The sequence below is a fragment of the Trichomycterus rosablanca genome, chromosome 5 (genome assembly GCF_030014385.1).
Source record: "Trichomycterus rosablanca isolate fTriRos1 chromosome 5, fTriRos1.hap1, whole genome shotgun sequence".
NCBI classification, from domain to species: Eukaryota; Metazoa; Chordata; class Actinopteri; order Siluriformes; family Trichomycteridae; genus Trichomycterus; species Trichomycterus rosablanca.
This window is the reverse complement of record NC_085992.1, coordinates 15,080,509-15,096,346: the sequence shown is the minus strand read 5'-3', so window position 1 is coordinate 15,096,346 and position 15,838 is coordinate 15,080,509. Positions and strand designations below refer to the sequence as shown.

The 15,838-nt window shown below is 42.8% G+C and overlaps 1 protein-coding gene across 2 annotated transcripts in view; it reads left to right on the top strand.

Annotated features, from left to right (window-relative positions):
- The window catches only part of ldlrap1b (low density lipoprotein receptor adaptor protein 1b), a 67,892-nt gene that overhangs the window by 21,653 nt on the left and 30,401 nt on the right, over positions 1-15,838 (top strand). For both annotated transcript variants that reach the window (XM_062995761.1, XM_062995762.1), the window contains exons 2-5: positions 7,707-7,849; positions 9,671-9,783; positions 10,692-10,806; positions 14,427-14,499. In XM_062995761.1, the coding sequence (XP_062851831.1) occupies positions 7,707-7,849; positions 9,671-9,783; positions 10,692-10,806; positions 14,427-14,499 (444 nt within the window). The remainder of the gene's footprint in view (positions 1-7,706; positions 7,850-9,670; positions 9,784-10,691; positions 10,807-14,426; positions 14,500-15,838) is intronic.

Here is a 15,838-nt window from a genome sequence, read left to right as displayed (position 1 = left end):
CTTTGTAGTTCTACAATTACTGACTGTGGTCCATCTGTTTCTCTGCATGCTTTGTTAGTCCCCTTTCATGCTGTTCTTCAATGGTCAGGACTCTCCCAGACCACTACAGAGCAGATATTATTTAGGTGGTGGATCATTCTCAGCACTGCACTGACACTGACATGGTGGTGGTGTGTTAGTGTGTGTTGCGCTGGTATGAGTGGATAAGACACAGCAGCGCTGCTGGAGTTTTTAAATACTGTGTCCACTCACTGTCCACTCTATTAGACACTCCTACCTAGTTGGTTCATCTTGTAGATGTAAAGTCAGAGACGATCGATCATCTATTGCTGCTGTTTGAGTTCCTCTAGACTTTCATCAATGGTCACAGGACGCTGCCCATGGGGTGCTGTTGGCTGGATATTTTTGGTTGGTGGACAATTCTCAGTCCAGCAGTGACAGTGAGGTGTTTAAAAACTCCAGCAGCGCTGTTGTGTCTGATCCACTCATACCAGCACAACACACACTAACATACCACCGCCATGTCAGTGTCACTGCAGTGCTGAGAATGATCCACCACCTAAATAATACCTGCTCTGTAGTGGTCTGGGAGAGTCCTGACCATTGAAGAACAGCATGAAGGGGGACTAACAAAGCATTCAGAGAAACAGATGGACTACTGTCAGTAATTGTAGAACTACAAAGTGCTTCTACATGGTAAGTGGAGCTGATAAAATGGACAGTGAGTGTAGAAAGAAGGAGGTGGTTTTAATGTTTTGGCTGATCGGTGTATATAGATATGGCTATGATGGCCCTATTCAATTTGCAATACTCAATAATCTATCTATCTATCTATCTATCTATCTATCTATCTATCTATCTATCTATCTATCTATCTATCTATCTATCTATCTATCTATCTAAGCAGTTAAAAGCAGCTAAAAAACACTTCTCGGGTAACTGAGTTTGGAAAACATGGACGAGTATTTTTGAATTTAAGACTGTCGCAGAATGTTCTAGGTTTACATTTAACCATTAAGGTAGGCTTTGCTGTGTATTGTAGCTTTTATTTATTCTATCATTTAATTTATGAGTGTAATTTAACAACTGCCTGAAATGTGGCACTTTTCTTTAAAAATCTGTTAAATCTGTGACTTTCTAAACTAATGTCTGTCATGGCATGTTAAGATTGCAAGGATTCCTGTTCTACTTCTGTGAATACGGAACTGGAAGACAATCTTCTAGTGTGTTTGTGTGCATTTGCATTATCATGTTGTACTAAGCTGAAAGGGCATTGTGTGTGTAGCCGGTGTTGGTGAGAGATATGCAGGTGGGCTGATGAGAACGCGGCACCACCACAATGCTCCATTCATTGTTCTACCATCGTTCTTCATTCTCATCTTATTTTCATTTCTCATTCTCGTCTCTTACGGGCTCCGTTTCCCCACTCCAATCTGGCACTTGGCATCCTTCCTTCCGCTGCTAGTTTGTTCCTGTTGCGTTTGGGATTGTAGATAAGAAAGTGGACTCACTAAGCCGTTCTGTTCTTCCTGTGGTCAGTAACCTCATACAAGAAACTGGAGACACAGTTTTACCTTTCCGTTCGGCACTACTTTTGGCATTTGGAATTCGTCTGATGTAGGATGGTTCAGTCAGAGAGTTATTCAGTCTTCTTTCACCCCCCCCCTTCCAAACCAAAGGTAAATAGCTAATATTAATAGCCCCTGCCCTGTGATTGATTGGTGCCCAGTCCTGTGTGTTTCTGCCTTGCACCTAGTGTTTCTGGGTATCCTGTCCAAAATGAAGCAGTTAACAATGATAAATGAACATATTTGTAGGAAATAGACAGTAACAGAATGCAGGCAGGGGTTGTGCCACTGTGCTCATAGCAAGGTGCATCAGGCATAGCTTGTCAAATTTGGTGTGGATGAACGTCTTACCCCATTATACACCTTTGTTTAATTGGAATGTTGATTGCGAGTCAGGCACAAATGCTCTTTTTGCTTTCCCAGAAGAGTAAAGGCTGTTCTAGCGGCAATGTATTAATGTCTGTGTTTTATAGAATATGTTGTTCCGCAAGCTCATGATCAGGTTCCTCTCACTGGGGGAAAGACCTCAGTCAGCCAGCTCTGAATTAGGCTAAGAGAACACCTGCTCCCCTTTTTTAAAATCTGCTTGTGTTCTTTCTTTGTGTTGATTTCCAGCTTCATTTGGTCAATATTCATCCACTAAAAACAAGCCAGAGACAATATGAAAGCAGAGACTTGTGTTTTATTGATGAATCTGGCTTCCGTCAGACTCGTCTTTGAAGATCAGTGGTTCTGGAGAATCCTCACATCCAGCCACAGGCCCTAAATCACTTGTGACTGCATGCTGCATGATAGTACCCTCAAAACCTCTTTCATTTAGCACCTGGTCCAGGACTGTAGACTTTGATCCAGAAGTGGAGGGTCTTCAGGATGAAACCTTTGATCCATTTCATTTGAATTAGAGATTCTCAATCATTTCCACATACTTATACCGATCAGGCATAACATTATGACCACCTTCGTAATATTGTGTTGGTCCCCCTTTTGCTGCCAAAACAGCCCAGATCTGTCAAGGCATGGAGGCTGACACCTTTCTATCAGAACCAGCATGAACATTTTTAGCAATTTGAGCTACAGTATCTCGTCTGTTGGATCGGACCACACGGGCCAGCCTTCTCTTCCCACGTGCATCAATGAGCCTTGGCCGCCCATGACCCTGTCGCCAGTTTATAACTGTTCCTTCCTTGGACCACTTTTTGACAGATACTGACCACTGCAGACCGGGAACACCCCACAAGAGCTGCAGTTTTGGAGATGCTCTGACCCATTTGTCTAGCCATCACAATTTGGCCCTCGTCAAACTCACTCAAATCCTCACGCTTGCCCATTTTTCCAGCTTCTAACACATCAAATTATTTTTTTTTTAATCTATTTTTTCACCACTTTCCCCCCCAAATTTTTCTCCCCTAATCTAGTCGTGTCCAATTACCCTGATTGCGTCCTCTATACTGATTCGACCCTTCACCGCTGACTGAGGACGCCTCTCAACTGACTTGCGCCCCCTCCGGTACGCAATTAGTACAGCCTGCATTTTTCACCTGCACGAGGGTCACACCCCCCTCAATGTTATTCCTCAGCCCTGTGCAGGCGCCGTCAGTCAACCAGCAGGGGCCGCAGTTGTACCAGTTATGAGGACCTATGCTCCGACTTCTACCCCTAGGGTTAGGGTGCCTAACCCTGAACAACAGCCAATCGTTGTTCATGCTGCCGCCCAACCCTGTCGGAAAGGTAGAGCTAAGTTTCGATACGATGTATCTGGAAACCCCAACTCTGGTGCGCTAGCGTACTTTACCGCTGCGCCACCTGAGCGGCCTAACACATCAACTTTGAGTATGAAATGTTCACTTGCTGCCTAATATATCCCACCCACTATCAGGTGTCGTGATGAAGAGATAATCAGTGTTATTCACTTCACCTGTCAGTGGTCATAATGTTAAGCCTGCAGGGCACCAAGGTTCCACAATTGGATGGGAACATGGGGATGATTGCTTTGTTTGGAGGTCTCTTATTAGTTTTCCCCCATTCCCCACTCCCCCATTCGACTTTTGGTAAGTATTATTCAGAAATGACTGGATTGGTGGAAAAAATGGGAAACGTTCACAATAATTTATCTCCCAGTCTTCACCTTAATGGAATACCACTGGTTTTGTGAGATCTTCTCGACTCATTGAGTCTCTGTATGAAGCTATTTTGTCATGCTTTCAGTTTTATTCATGCAAATAACCATCAGATAAGTTCAGATCTACCCTGGTGTATTCTCTAAATACAGATTTCTCCAGTTGAATCATTTCCAAACTAAAGCATGACCTGTTTGAATATTTATGAGCTGTAATATAGTTCCTGAAAAATAAGTTCCTAGTATTTTAGTTGTTCTTCATGTGCCAGTGCTTTCAAAAAGGTCAAAACTGAACTGTGACTTGACCTAACGTCATGTTCGAATTAGTCTTAGATGGTTTATGTTTAGAGTTTAGCATGGAGAGGTCTTAACCCTTTTCAATTTGTAATCGCATAAATACATTTAAATGTATTCATGCTGATGCCATATGACCTGCACTACGGACCTGTAGTTACAAGCCTGATTTGATTTTGTACCCGCTGGCAAGTCCACCTTTTACCTTTATTTAGTGCTCTGTATTTTATTACTGAATTGTAGTTTAGTTCTAAGACCTTTTTGTTTATTTTTTTTTTAAATTTCTATTTCTATTTTTTTCTAATTTTCTTGTATTTCACCTCTACGGCTGCAGACCTCCACTCATGAGCAAGGATGGTGGTAACTAATTCATGCCCCCTTTGAGACATGTGCAGTAGCCAATTGCTTCTTTAAACCTGCACGAGGCGGATTTATATGGGGAAACGTATTACGTACGGAGTCACGCACCAATCTCCATTATACCAAGTCTTGTTGTGCAGAAGTAATCAATCAGCCAGCGGAGCCCATAATTGCAGCAGTTATGAGTAATCCCTTCGGCCCACCCTCCCCCGACATGCATTATTATTTAAATAGGCACCTGGCCGGCTGATAGCAGAGGTGAGGTTTGAAATGTCAGCACTGGTGGAGACTGGAGAGCTTTTAACAGAGGTTTCCACCTTTTTTGAACAAAAATCTTTCACAATACGCCCCTGGTGCTCTATTTGGCTAAAACAGTGGTCCCAACCTTTTTTGCACCACGGACCGGTTTCATATAAAATAAAATTTTACGGACCGGCGGGGGCGGGATGATTCAAAATAGAATACCTATACTGCTCACAAATGAGCTCTTTTCGCTACAACGAGACGCTGCTTCCACCTGGGGGTGATATAAGACGATGAACATGTTGTAGTTACTCAGTCACAGAAAAGGAACAGTTGCAGAAATATTTAAAAATCCTATAATTTAAAATGCCATGATTTTAAATGGCATTCATTTGCTAATGATTGACGACAGGCTGTACCATGTAGCTTAGCTGTGCAGATTATCTGTGTAAACTCTTTGTGTGCTTTTTGTGGTCAGATTGTCTATTTTTCTGCAACGCAATCAGAAAGAATTGTGCTGAACACAAGGTGCTGATTGATGTTGCGCATGTGGCGGGTTATATCGTTTCATGTGGAGATTGGTTTGCATTGTGCTGTTTTAGGTTGGTTTTGTTGGAAATGCAGATTTTAACTGTAGTGGGTTTAATCTGATACAGGAAAGAGAAAGAAATTCCGTCCTTCACGTGACTTACAGGGCTTAGTGATTGCAGAATAATGTTTGCTTTTTTAACTGCTTATTTTAAATCAGGGATGTCAAACTCACTTTCACTGAGGGCCACATCTGCATTATAGTAGCCCTCAAAGGGCAGGTTGTAATGTATCTTGCTGTGATTGCAGTCTGCCTATTAAGTCTTGGACAATTAGTTGTTTTTCTTGGAGGCGAAATTCTGTGTTTGGTGTCCAAATGCCAAATTTATACTGTATGTACAGTGGGGTCAAAAAGTATTTAGTCAGCCACTGATTGTGCAAGTTCTCCTACTTAGAAAGATGAGAGAGGTCTGTAATTTTCATCATAGGTGCACTTCAACTATGAGAGACAAAATGAGAAAAAAAAATCCAAGAAATCACATTGTAGGATTTTTAAAGAATTTATTTGTAAATTATGGTGGAAAATAAGTATTTGGTCAATAACAAACAAGCAAGATTTCTGGCTCTCACAGACCTGTAACTTCTTCTTTAAGAAGCTCTTCTGTCCTCCACTCGTTACCTGTATTAATGGCACCTGTTTGACATCGTTATCTGTATAAAAGACACCTGTCCACAGCCTCAAACAGTCAACCATGGCCAAGACCAAAGAGCTGTCGAAGGACACCAGGAAGAAACTTGTAGACCTGCACCAGGCTGGGAAGAGTGAATCTACAATAGGCAAGCAAGTTGGTGTGAATAAATCAACTGTGGGAGCAATTGTAAGAAAATGGAAGACATACAAGACCATTGATAATCTCCCTTGGGGTCAAGATCTCATCCCGTGAGGTCAAAATGATCATGAGAACGGTGAGCAAAAATCCCAGAACTACACGGAGGGACCTGATGAATGACCTGCAGAGAGCTGGGACCAAAGTAACAAAGGCTACCATCAGTATACACACTACGCCGAGAGGGACTCAAATCCTGCAGTGCCAGGCGTGTCCTCCTGCTTAAGCCAGTACATGTCCAGGCCCGTCTGAAGTTTGCCAGAGAGCATATGGATGATCCAGAAGAGGATTGGGAGAATATCATGTGGTCAGATGAAACCAAAATGGAACTTTTTGGTAAAAACTCAACTCGTCGTGTTTGGAGGAAGAAGAATGCTGAGTAAACACCATACCTACTGTGAAGCATGGGGGTGGAAACATCATGCTTTGGGGCTGTTTTTCTGCAAAGGGGACAGGACGACTGATCCGTGTTAAGGGAAGAATGAACGGGGCCATGTATCGTGAGATTTTAAGCTAAAACCTCCTTCCATCAGTGAGAGCATTGAAGATGGAACGTGGCTGGGTCTTCCAGCATGACAATGATCCCAAACACACCGCTCGGGCAACGAAGGAGTGGCTCCGTAAAAAGCATTTCAAGGTCCTGGAGTGGCCTAGCCAGTCTCCAGACCTCAACCCCATAGACAATTTGTGGAGTCCGTGTTGCCCAGCGACAGCCCCAAAACATCACTGCTCTAGAGGAGATCTGCATGGAGGAATGGGCCAAAATACCAGCTACAGTGTGTGCAAACCTGGTGAAGACTTACAGGAAACGTTTGACCTCTGTCATTGCCAACAAAGGTTATGTTACAAAGTATTGAGTTGAACTTTTGTTATTGACCAAATACTTATTTTCCACCATAATTTACAAATAAATTCTTAAAAAATCCTACAATGTGATTTCCTGGATTTTTTTTTTTCTCATTTTGTCTCTCATAGTTGAAGTGTACCTATGATGAAAATTACAGACCTCTCTCATCTTTCTAAGTAGGAGAACTTGCACAATCAGTGGCTGACTAAATACTTTTTGGCCCCACTGTATATTTATAATGTATATCTACATTTATATTGTACTCCTTTACCACAGACATGGCCTCATAACACAAGAGACGTACCGGTTTTTCTTCTTAAAGCACAAACTTGTATTCACTTTCCCATCTTTCATTAAATTCTCTTCCTTCTGCTTCAATTTTCCCCTCTTGTACAGTTTGGATTATTTGTAAATATTTCTCAACATCACTTGTTGGAAAACCGCCTAAGTTAAACACTGATGTGGAAACACTGCCACCTAGTGGCGGGATGCAGTCTCTTTGCGGGTCACAAAATCGGCATGCTTTGTAGGAGATTCAGTTTATGTGTGTATTTTAAGACAATCATATGTCTTTTAAGCTCTTGCGGGCCACATAAAATGACTTGGTTGGCCGGATTTGGCCCGCGGGCGTTGAGTTTGACACGTGTTTTAAATGATATACACGCTAGTTGTTTTATTAGGAACACTGGTGGCATCCTTAAATAATCCTTAAATAATCATTCAAACGTTAAAGATGATTGGCTGAAATTGGTGGAGCTTAGTGATGTCATTCTAAAGAATTCATCTTACCTACAACTGTGTTTAAAATTATAATATATATAATATAAACTATAATATTGTTTTTTTTGTCCCTGTAATTTCAGAGCTTCCAGAAAACTGGACAGATACGCGAGAAACATTGTTGGAGGGCATGGCGTTCCAGCTCAAGTATCTGGGCGTCACACTGGTCGAGCAGCCCAAAGGAGAGGAGCTGTCAGCCGCTGCCGTCAAGAGAATAGTCGCCACGGTGAGATCTCCCTAGACATGAACCTTAAAATCCATAGACATATAATTACAAGCAGTGCCGGAGATGGTGCATGCTGATTTTTTTCTCTTCTGGTGACCCCTGCACAGGTTATTTTAAATTTAGAAGACTGTAGAGTTTATTGTGTCAGACCAGATAATTTGTAGGTTTGAATACAGATGACATGTATTACCTTATGAAGCCACAATGCAGGGAGAGGATTTGTGAAACGTTAAGGTAGAAATGAGGTCCAGGGGGTCTGAGATGAATTTCATCAGTTGTTATTCAAGTCTTGTCTTTCTCAAGATGAGTGGTACCTAATTTACTCACGGTACATATCAAAGTAAACCCCCTCTTTTGTAACATTTGCTTTATATCACTTTGATTTTACTTCTAAGACCTACGTACATTAATACCTGATTTGCTAAACAAAAGAAACCAAAAAGGATTTTTGCTTTTACGGAAAACAACTAAAATTAAAAATGCATTTTTTGGGGTCTGGAAAAGCTAAATTTGAATTAGCTGAATTAATAGTAATAGACAAAAAATTCCAAAAATTTGCAGAAAAGCATCCAGGTGGCGTAGCTGGATATTCCTCTAGCACACCGGGGCTGGGATTCTGAACTCATCGAGTTCGAATCTCAGCTGTGCTATTGGTAGGCTGGGCGCCCCCCTAGCGGGCACAGTTGACAGTTCTTGCAGCAGACAAAACTGGCCACTAAAGTCTGCTATGTGGGAAAAGACCGGACTGGAAAGGGGACGGTGTCTTTGACGCTATGTAGCGTGGGGGAATGCAGAGATCAGTGCACAACTCTCTGTGTGCAAAACCAACCTCACACGCGAATCCACCGAAGTATGGGCGAATAACATGGGGTTGGTGGACTGCATCGGAGGAAGCGTGTGTGACGCGAATATACTCTCCTCGGATGCAATTGGGGTTCCCAGCAGCAAAAGACAAATTGGCTATGCTATGTTGGGAGAAAAGGGGAGAAAATGCATAAATACAATAGCAAAAATTACATAAAAAATTACATTGAAGACCCCACCCACATAGTCCGGTCAACCCGCCCTAGCAGAACCGTGTCTGCTGCAGGCACTGCCAATTATGCTCACTAGATGGCGCCCAGCCGACCGGTGGCAATGTGGAGTTTCAAACCGAGGAGTTCAGAATCTCGGCGCTGGTGTGCTAGCAAAATATCCCGCTGCACCACCTGGGTGCTCAACTTTTCTTTTTTTTTTTTTACATGATGAGCTGAATTATTACTACAGTTGTTATTTTTTTGTTTCATTATGTGTGCCTAATTTTAGACGTTCATCTCTGGGAGTTTTGTGTGCGCTGTAAAAAACGGAGCTAAGAAAATTAGGCGGTGCATTACATTGCATACTTTTAACTCTGTAACTCTAAAAACCCAGTCATTCTAAATTAAAGGATCTGATCATTCAGACAAATTACATTCACGTTTGCAATCTAATGTTAAGAACCCTGCTCTGAGTTCAAACCAGCAACTACACTACACTACAACTGTCCAAAATGGTCATTTAGATTTACTTCATTTAGTAGCTGCTTTTATCCAAAGTGAATTACAATGGTGACATATGTAGTGCAAGCGATTGAAGGCCCACTTGCAATCTAAAAAGGGTGGGGCTCGACCACTTAACCACTAAGCTACCACTGCATTACACAGTTATTGATGTGGTTCTACTGACCCTTGCTTACATGCCACTCGACCTAGAGAAAAAAGCAACAGTAAAGCCTGTATACAGTGGATTTATTTAAATGACCTTCTTGTTTGCTTACTCACTCTTACTCATTCTCTCCTACAGGCTAAGGCCAGTGGAAAGAAGCTACAGAAAGTCACGTTAAAGGTTTCTCCGAGAGGGATCATTCTATACGACAGTGCCTCAAACCAACTGATAGAGAACATCTCCATTTACAGGTCAGTGGACACTTTTTTTGGAACACAAATCAGATTGATTTTAGCCGGCCTTGTAGAATTAAACTCTCATTCATCATGAATGCTACTATCAAAGTCAAGCAGTAACCCTCTTGAGCTCTTAGAGTTCCATTCTTAGCTGTGCTATCAAACTGGCCAGGAGTCCACCTGGCTCAATTGGCTGTGTCTGAGGGAGGTAGGTCAATGAGGTTCCTCACTGCTGCTTCAAATGCAGCCTTTGCTGGCTGGTCAAGATGCCTGCATGATTGTTGAATGACTCACAGAATAGCATAACTTCCAATTCTCTCAACATTTCCAGTCTGGTTCTCTGTGAGGCTCCGCCACCAGCAGGTTAGTTAAGTTAAGCAGCCAACTACTGCAGACGAGTCGGTCAGGTTGGGAGTGGTGCATTGGAATTGGAAACAGCTACATTTGGAAGAAATGGTCCAGGTCCTTTCTGTGCGGAGTTTGCATGTTCTCCCTGTGGTCTGCGTGGGTTTCCTCCAGGAGCTCAGGTTTCCTCCCACAGTCCAAAAACATGCGTCACATTTCTATGCTGGCCAGTGGCCTTAGTACTGTCTCTGTAGAAGTTTCTATTGCGGCGTCAAGGTGGCTATACCCCATCCAGCCTTCCTATCCTCAGACACTGCCAATTGTGTTTGTTAAGCACTCAGTCAGGGAAAAGAAACTGCCAGTTTAAAGCCATTCCCAAATAGTATGAAATACAGCTGGACATCAACCCCCCTCCTCCCTGTATCTGCCTCTTGACGTGCTAGTAATATTTTTTTCACTGGGTGTGGAATTAAAATGGGGAAAGCTGCAGTGCTCTTTATTAATTTAGTTGTTTGCTTGGGTGCTCCTGGCTGCTCTGATCACATCCCTCTCTGTACTTTTAATCCTCCTCTGTGCAGAATCTCCTACTGTACGGCAGATAAGATGCACGACAAGGTGTTTGCCTACATCGCTCAGAGCCAGCACAATGAGACTCTCGAGTGCCATGCCTTCCTCTGCACCAAAAAGAAAGTGGTGGGTATTCTCCAGAGAGATGACTGCATGGTCACTCCCTGGATTTCCTTCCCTCGGGTAATTTGAATTTGAGCCAGCTTGTTCTTCCTGTTTAGAGGATGGAAGAGGCTGGCGAGAGTCCAGTGCAAATCTGGATAAAGATCTGGAGAAAAAGAAGAATGTGTGATTTGTAATTCTCTTGAATCTTTATTTGACTGATAAAAGTAGCAAGAAAAAGGGCACCCAGGTGGCGCAGTCGGAAAATCCGACAGTACACCAGCGCCTAGATTTTGAGCTCCTGGGTTTGTTAGCTGATTGTGCCTGCTAGAGGACGCCCAGACAAAAATGACCTTCAGTCAAAATTGCCCTCCACTCTGCTGGTTGGGAAAGATCAGACTAAGGGGTGGAGTTATCAACGCTGTGTGAGGACCTTGCTTGCCCAAGACGCCTGTACAGAAAGCTGTAAGAGATAATCCACCAAAGTATGGGAGAATAAGAAAGGATTGGTGGACTGTGAACACATTGGAGGGAGTATGAGTCAGGCGAATATACACCCTCCTTGGACGCCATCGAGGTCCTCAGCAGCGCATTGGGAGAAAAGCGGGGATAAGTGCTTAAAAGGTAGAAAGAAAAGATTTCCTATGTTTTCACTGATCAACTTCATTGTATTTTGTAAATAGAAAGACATTTAGAATTTGATGCCATCAACACACTCCAGAAAAGTAGAGACAGAGGCAAAATAAAATGAAATGGTAGAATATTTAAGTTACAGTGTTTCACAATAAGCAGCTGAATTAGTGACAAGTGAGGGAATCATAGTTGGGTATAAAAGGAGGATCCACCAAGGGATCAGTCTTTGCAAGCAGCGATGGGTTATAACATAACTATGTGCCAAACTTCAGGAAAGAATTGCAACAGTTCAAAAAGGACATTTTTCAATGCAAGATTGCAAATAATTCAGTATTTCACCATCTATTATTCATAATATTGTGAAAAGATTCAGGAAAACTGGAGAGATCTCAGTCCATGTAGGGCAAAGCCAGAAACCGCTGTCTGAAGTATGTGACCTTGAGCTGTAAGTTGGCATTGCATGAGAAACTGTCATGCTGCTGTAATACATATAGCCACATGGGCTTGAGAGTACATCAGAGAACCATTGCATTAAGAAATAAATCTGTAATACACAAAAAGGAAGTTGTACATCACTTCTATGCAGAACCTGAGCTCATCTCAGTTGGTCAGAAAGATTCAGATTTCTGCCGTCCAGGTGGCTCAGCGGTAAAAAACGCTAGCACACCAGAGCTGACATTTCGAACTCGTCGCTTCAAAACTCACCTCTTCCATCCGGCTGAGCTGGGCGGCCACATGACCAATGATTGGCTCTTTGTTCATACAGGTTGGAAAGCCGGATAAGGACCTCATAACTGATGCAGTTATGACCTCTGCTGGCTGATTGATGGCGCCTGCACAGAGTCAAGGAATAATGCGTTGTTTAGGGTGTGGCTGTCCGTACATAAAGCTGACCCACATATGAACTCGCCTCGGGCAGGTGAAAAGATGCAGTCGGCTACTGCACACGTGTCGGTGGGGGTGTGTGTCAGTCTCGCTCTCCTCAATCAGCAGTGGAAGTCAGCAGCAATAGAGAGGAAGCGTAATGCAATCGGGTAATTTGATACGACTAGATTGGGAGGAGAATTGGAAAAAATGCCCAAAAAAAGATTCAGATTTCAGAACATTACTGGGAAGCCATTTCCAACCTCGATATCTACAGCTCTCACTGCATCAGGGTGGCTACAAGCATCTGCAGGGACTCCACACACCCATGCCCTTGTCTGTTTGAACTCCTTCCATACAGCAAACAATATAAGGCCATCTATGCTTGAACCTCAAGACTACGAAATAGCTTCTCCCCCAGAGCCATTACTGCTCTGAACCAGCAGAGCAAGAGCCCCCTATAAACCATCTGCCTGCCCACTATTGTCTGCAGTTATCTCTCTCACACACACACACACACTACTGTACTCTACCCTGTTTACAGAACCTTTCTCCAAGTACCTTGCACTTTAAATTATATCATCCTCATTTCTAGATAATAACACATTTACCCCACTGTGTTATTTATTATGACTGCATTCTGTACTGCTCTGATTTGCTGCTACTTTGCACATTATACTGTTATAGCTGTTATACTATTTAATACATTATAACACTGTACTTGCACATTTCCTCAACTGTATTTCTTATTGTATTTCTATGTATTATTTATCATAGCATTCTAGTAAGGAAGGTGCACACTTAATCTTGTTGTACCTGTGCAATGACTTGGATATCTATTCTATTCTACTCTGTTCTAAGACAGTGCTCTAGTGGTCCACAGTTCAGCTTGTTTTCTGGATTCAGAAATGAAAAGGACCAACCAGACTGTTATTAGTAAAAGGTGCGAAAGTCAACATCTGTCATGGCATTGGTGACTTGCATATTTCTAGATGTACCATTGACATGGTGTATATTGGGATTTTAGAGAGACACATTCTGCCATCAGGGTTATGTCTTGATGAGTGTTTCAGCAAGATGATGCCAGGCTTCATTCTGTATGCAATACAACCATAGAGACGGAGTGTGTGTGCTTGACTGGCCTGTCTGCAGTCAGATTCTATTGAAAAAAATTCACCTGCAAAACTGCAACAATTAGTGTCCTCGGTTCTCAAACCAATGAAAAGTCTCAATTAAATGAAAGGTGATGGAACTTAGGGGAAATCTTTTCTTTCTACTTTTATTAGTCAAATAAATATTCAAGAAAATTAACAAAGATTAACAACAGATTTTTGCATTTTATTTTTTTTTTATTTTTATTTATTTATTTATTTATTTAATATAATTTAGCGCATCCAATTTCACCCCATCAATCATCCTCTCACTAATGCCGGTCCCTGCTCCTGATCGGGGATGACGAGGCCGTTCCACACCTCCTCCGACACGTGCACAGCCAATCGTCCGTCTTATCACCCACACTTGACGAGTGCAGCGCGGCAGAGCACCGTGCACGGAGGATCACACACTCCACCGCTCCCCCTCCCGTCTCCATGCAGGCGCCACCGACCAGCCAGCAGATCCCGCCCCCCCCACCTGAACAACATGCCAATCGTTGTTCATATAGCCGCCCAGCCTCGACCGGTGAAGGCAGAGCTGGATTCGAAACGGGCCAGTGATAGCTCAGTGGTTAAGGTACTGGACTAGTTAACAGAAGGTTGCCGGTTCAAGCCCCACCACCACCAAGTTGCCACTGTTGGGTCCCTGAGCAAGGCCCTTAACCCTCAATTGCTCATTGTGTTCAGCTCATTGTGTAAGTCGCTTTGGATAAAAGCGTCTGCTAAATGCTGAAAATGTAAATGTAAAATGAAACGACGCACCTTCGAGATCCAGCTCTGGTTGCAGCGCGTGTCTTTACCGCTGCGCCACCTGAGCGGCTTGCATTTTAGTTTTTATTGCATTTTACAACACGTCCCAACTTTTTCGGAAATGGGGTTTGTAAATACACGTCTCCTTGTGAATTTGCATCTCTTGTGAAACTAACCAAATAAAGCATGGCAACATATAAACATTCTCTGTTCTTTCTCTACCCCCCTTTTGATGTCATTCAGGCACAGGCGGTGACTTTAACGGTAGCACAAGCCTTCAAAGTGGCATTCGAGTTCTGGCAGAGTGCCAAAGAAGGTACGTTCTCTTTCATTTTTGGTGCCAAGCTCCAAGCTTTGTCTTATCATATTTTGAACCCTTTCCTCTTATTTTTCACATTTTGCCCTGTTCAGATATGTCCAGTTGAAGTCAAAAGTCTACACACAAGACATGTACACTATATGGCCTAAAGTGTATGGACACCTGAACATGGTTCTTGTTGTACAGATGTTCTCTTTCTTAGATCTGTACAGATATTTTAAAATATACAATAGTAATGCTTGTAATGTCAAAACCAGTGTATGCAGTCAGTCTAACTCAGTCTAGACATGGACACTGAAGTCAGTGGTTATGGTTCAATCATAAACCCAAAGAATTAGGAGGCCAGACTATGAAGTCAGATTATTTTGAAGCCAGTTCTTTTTATATTGAAAGATGGTCTAGATACCAGAAATGTGGGTGGGTGGCTCATTTAAACACATTATCCTGAGATGCCAAAAAGATGACTAGGAGTCTCATTTAACATGGACACAACTTTACCAAAAGTATGTGAATGTCCCCTTTAAGTATAATTGGTTATTCAAACCCTAGCAGCTGCTGACAGATGTTAAAAAGAGGAATATTTTATTTTGGGTAATAACTCTCTACACCACTAGATTTGTGGGGCTTCTGGTTCAGAAAGGGGTTTTTCCAAGCTGCCTAGCCTCCCCTCGTACAACAGGCCCTATAGCCCGACCAGTGGCATCTTTTACCCTTATAAACATTAACATGGCCACTCAGGTGGCGCAGCGGTAAAAACACACGCTAGCTCACCGGAGCTGGGATTTCAAATACATAGTATCGAATCTCAGCTCTGCCATCCGGCTGGACTGAGCAGCCACATGAACAATGTTTGGAATGTTGTTCATATAGGGGTGGGGTATTAAACCGGATATGGACTCCTCGTAACTGATGCATTACGACCTCTGCTGGCTGATTGATGGCGCCTGCACAGAGGCGGGCAAAGAGTGCGGATCAGGGTGTGTCTCTCTGTACACTCCGTATGCACTCACCTAGTGTGGGTGGCAAAATGTATGTGGCTGCTGCCCATGTGTCGGAGGGGGCGTGGGTTAGCTTCGTTCTCCTCAAATCAGAGCGGGGGTCCGCATTAGTGGAGAGGAAGCGTGACGCAATCGGGCAATTGGACGCACTAAAAATGCATTAACAAAATAAAAAATAAAAAAATATATATATTATCATTAACATAAAGCAGCCTGAAAGGCACCCCAAAGGGGGGTCAATTACTTTTTCACACCATTATACAAGGCATAACACTGAGTGGTTGGTAAATGCACACACACACAATGTGCTCACAAATGCTCTGCTGACGAGCAGAAAT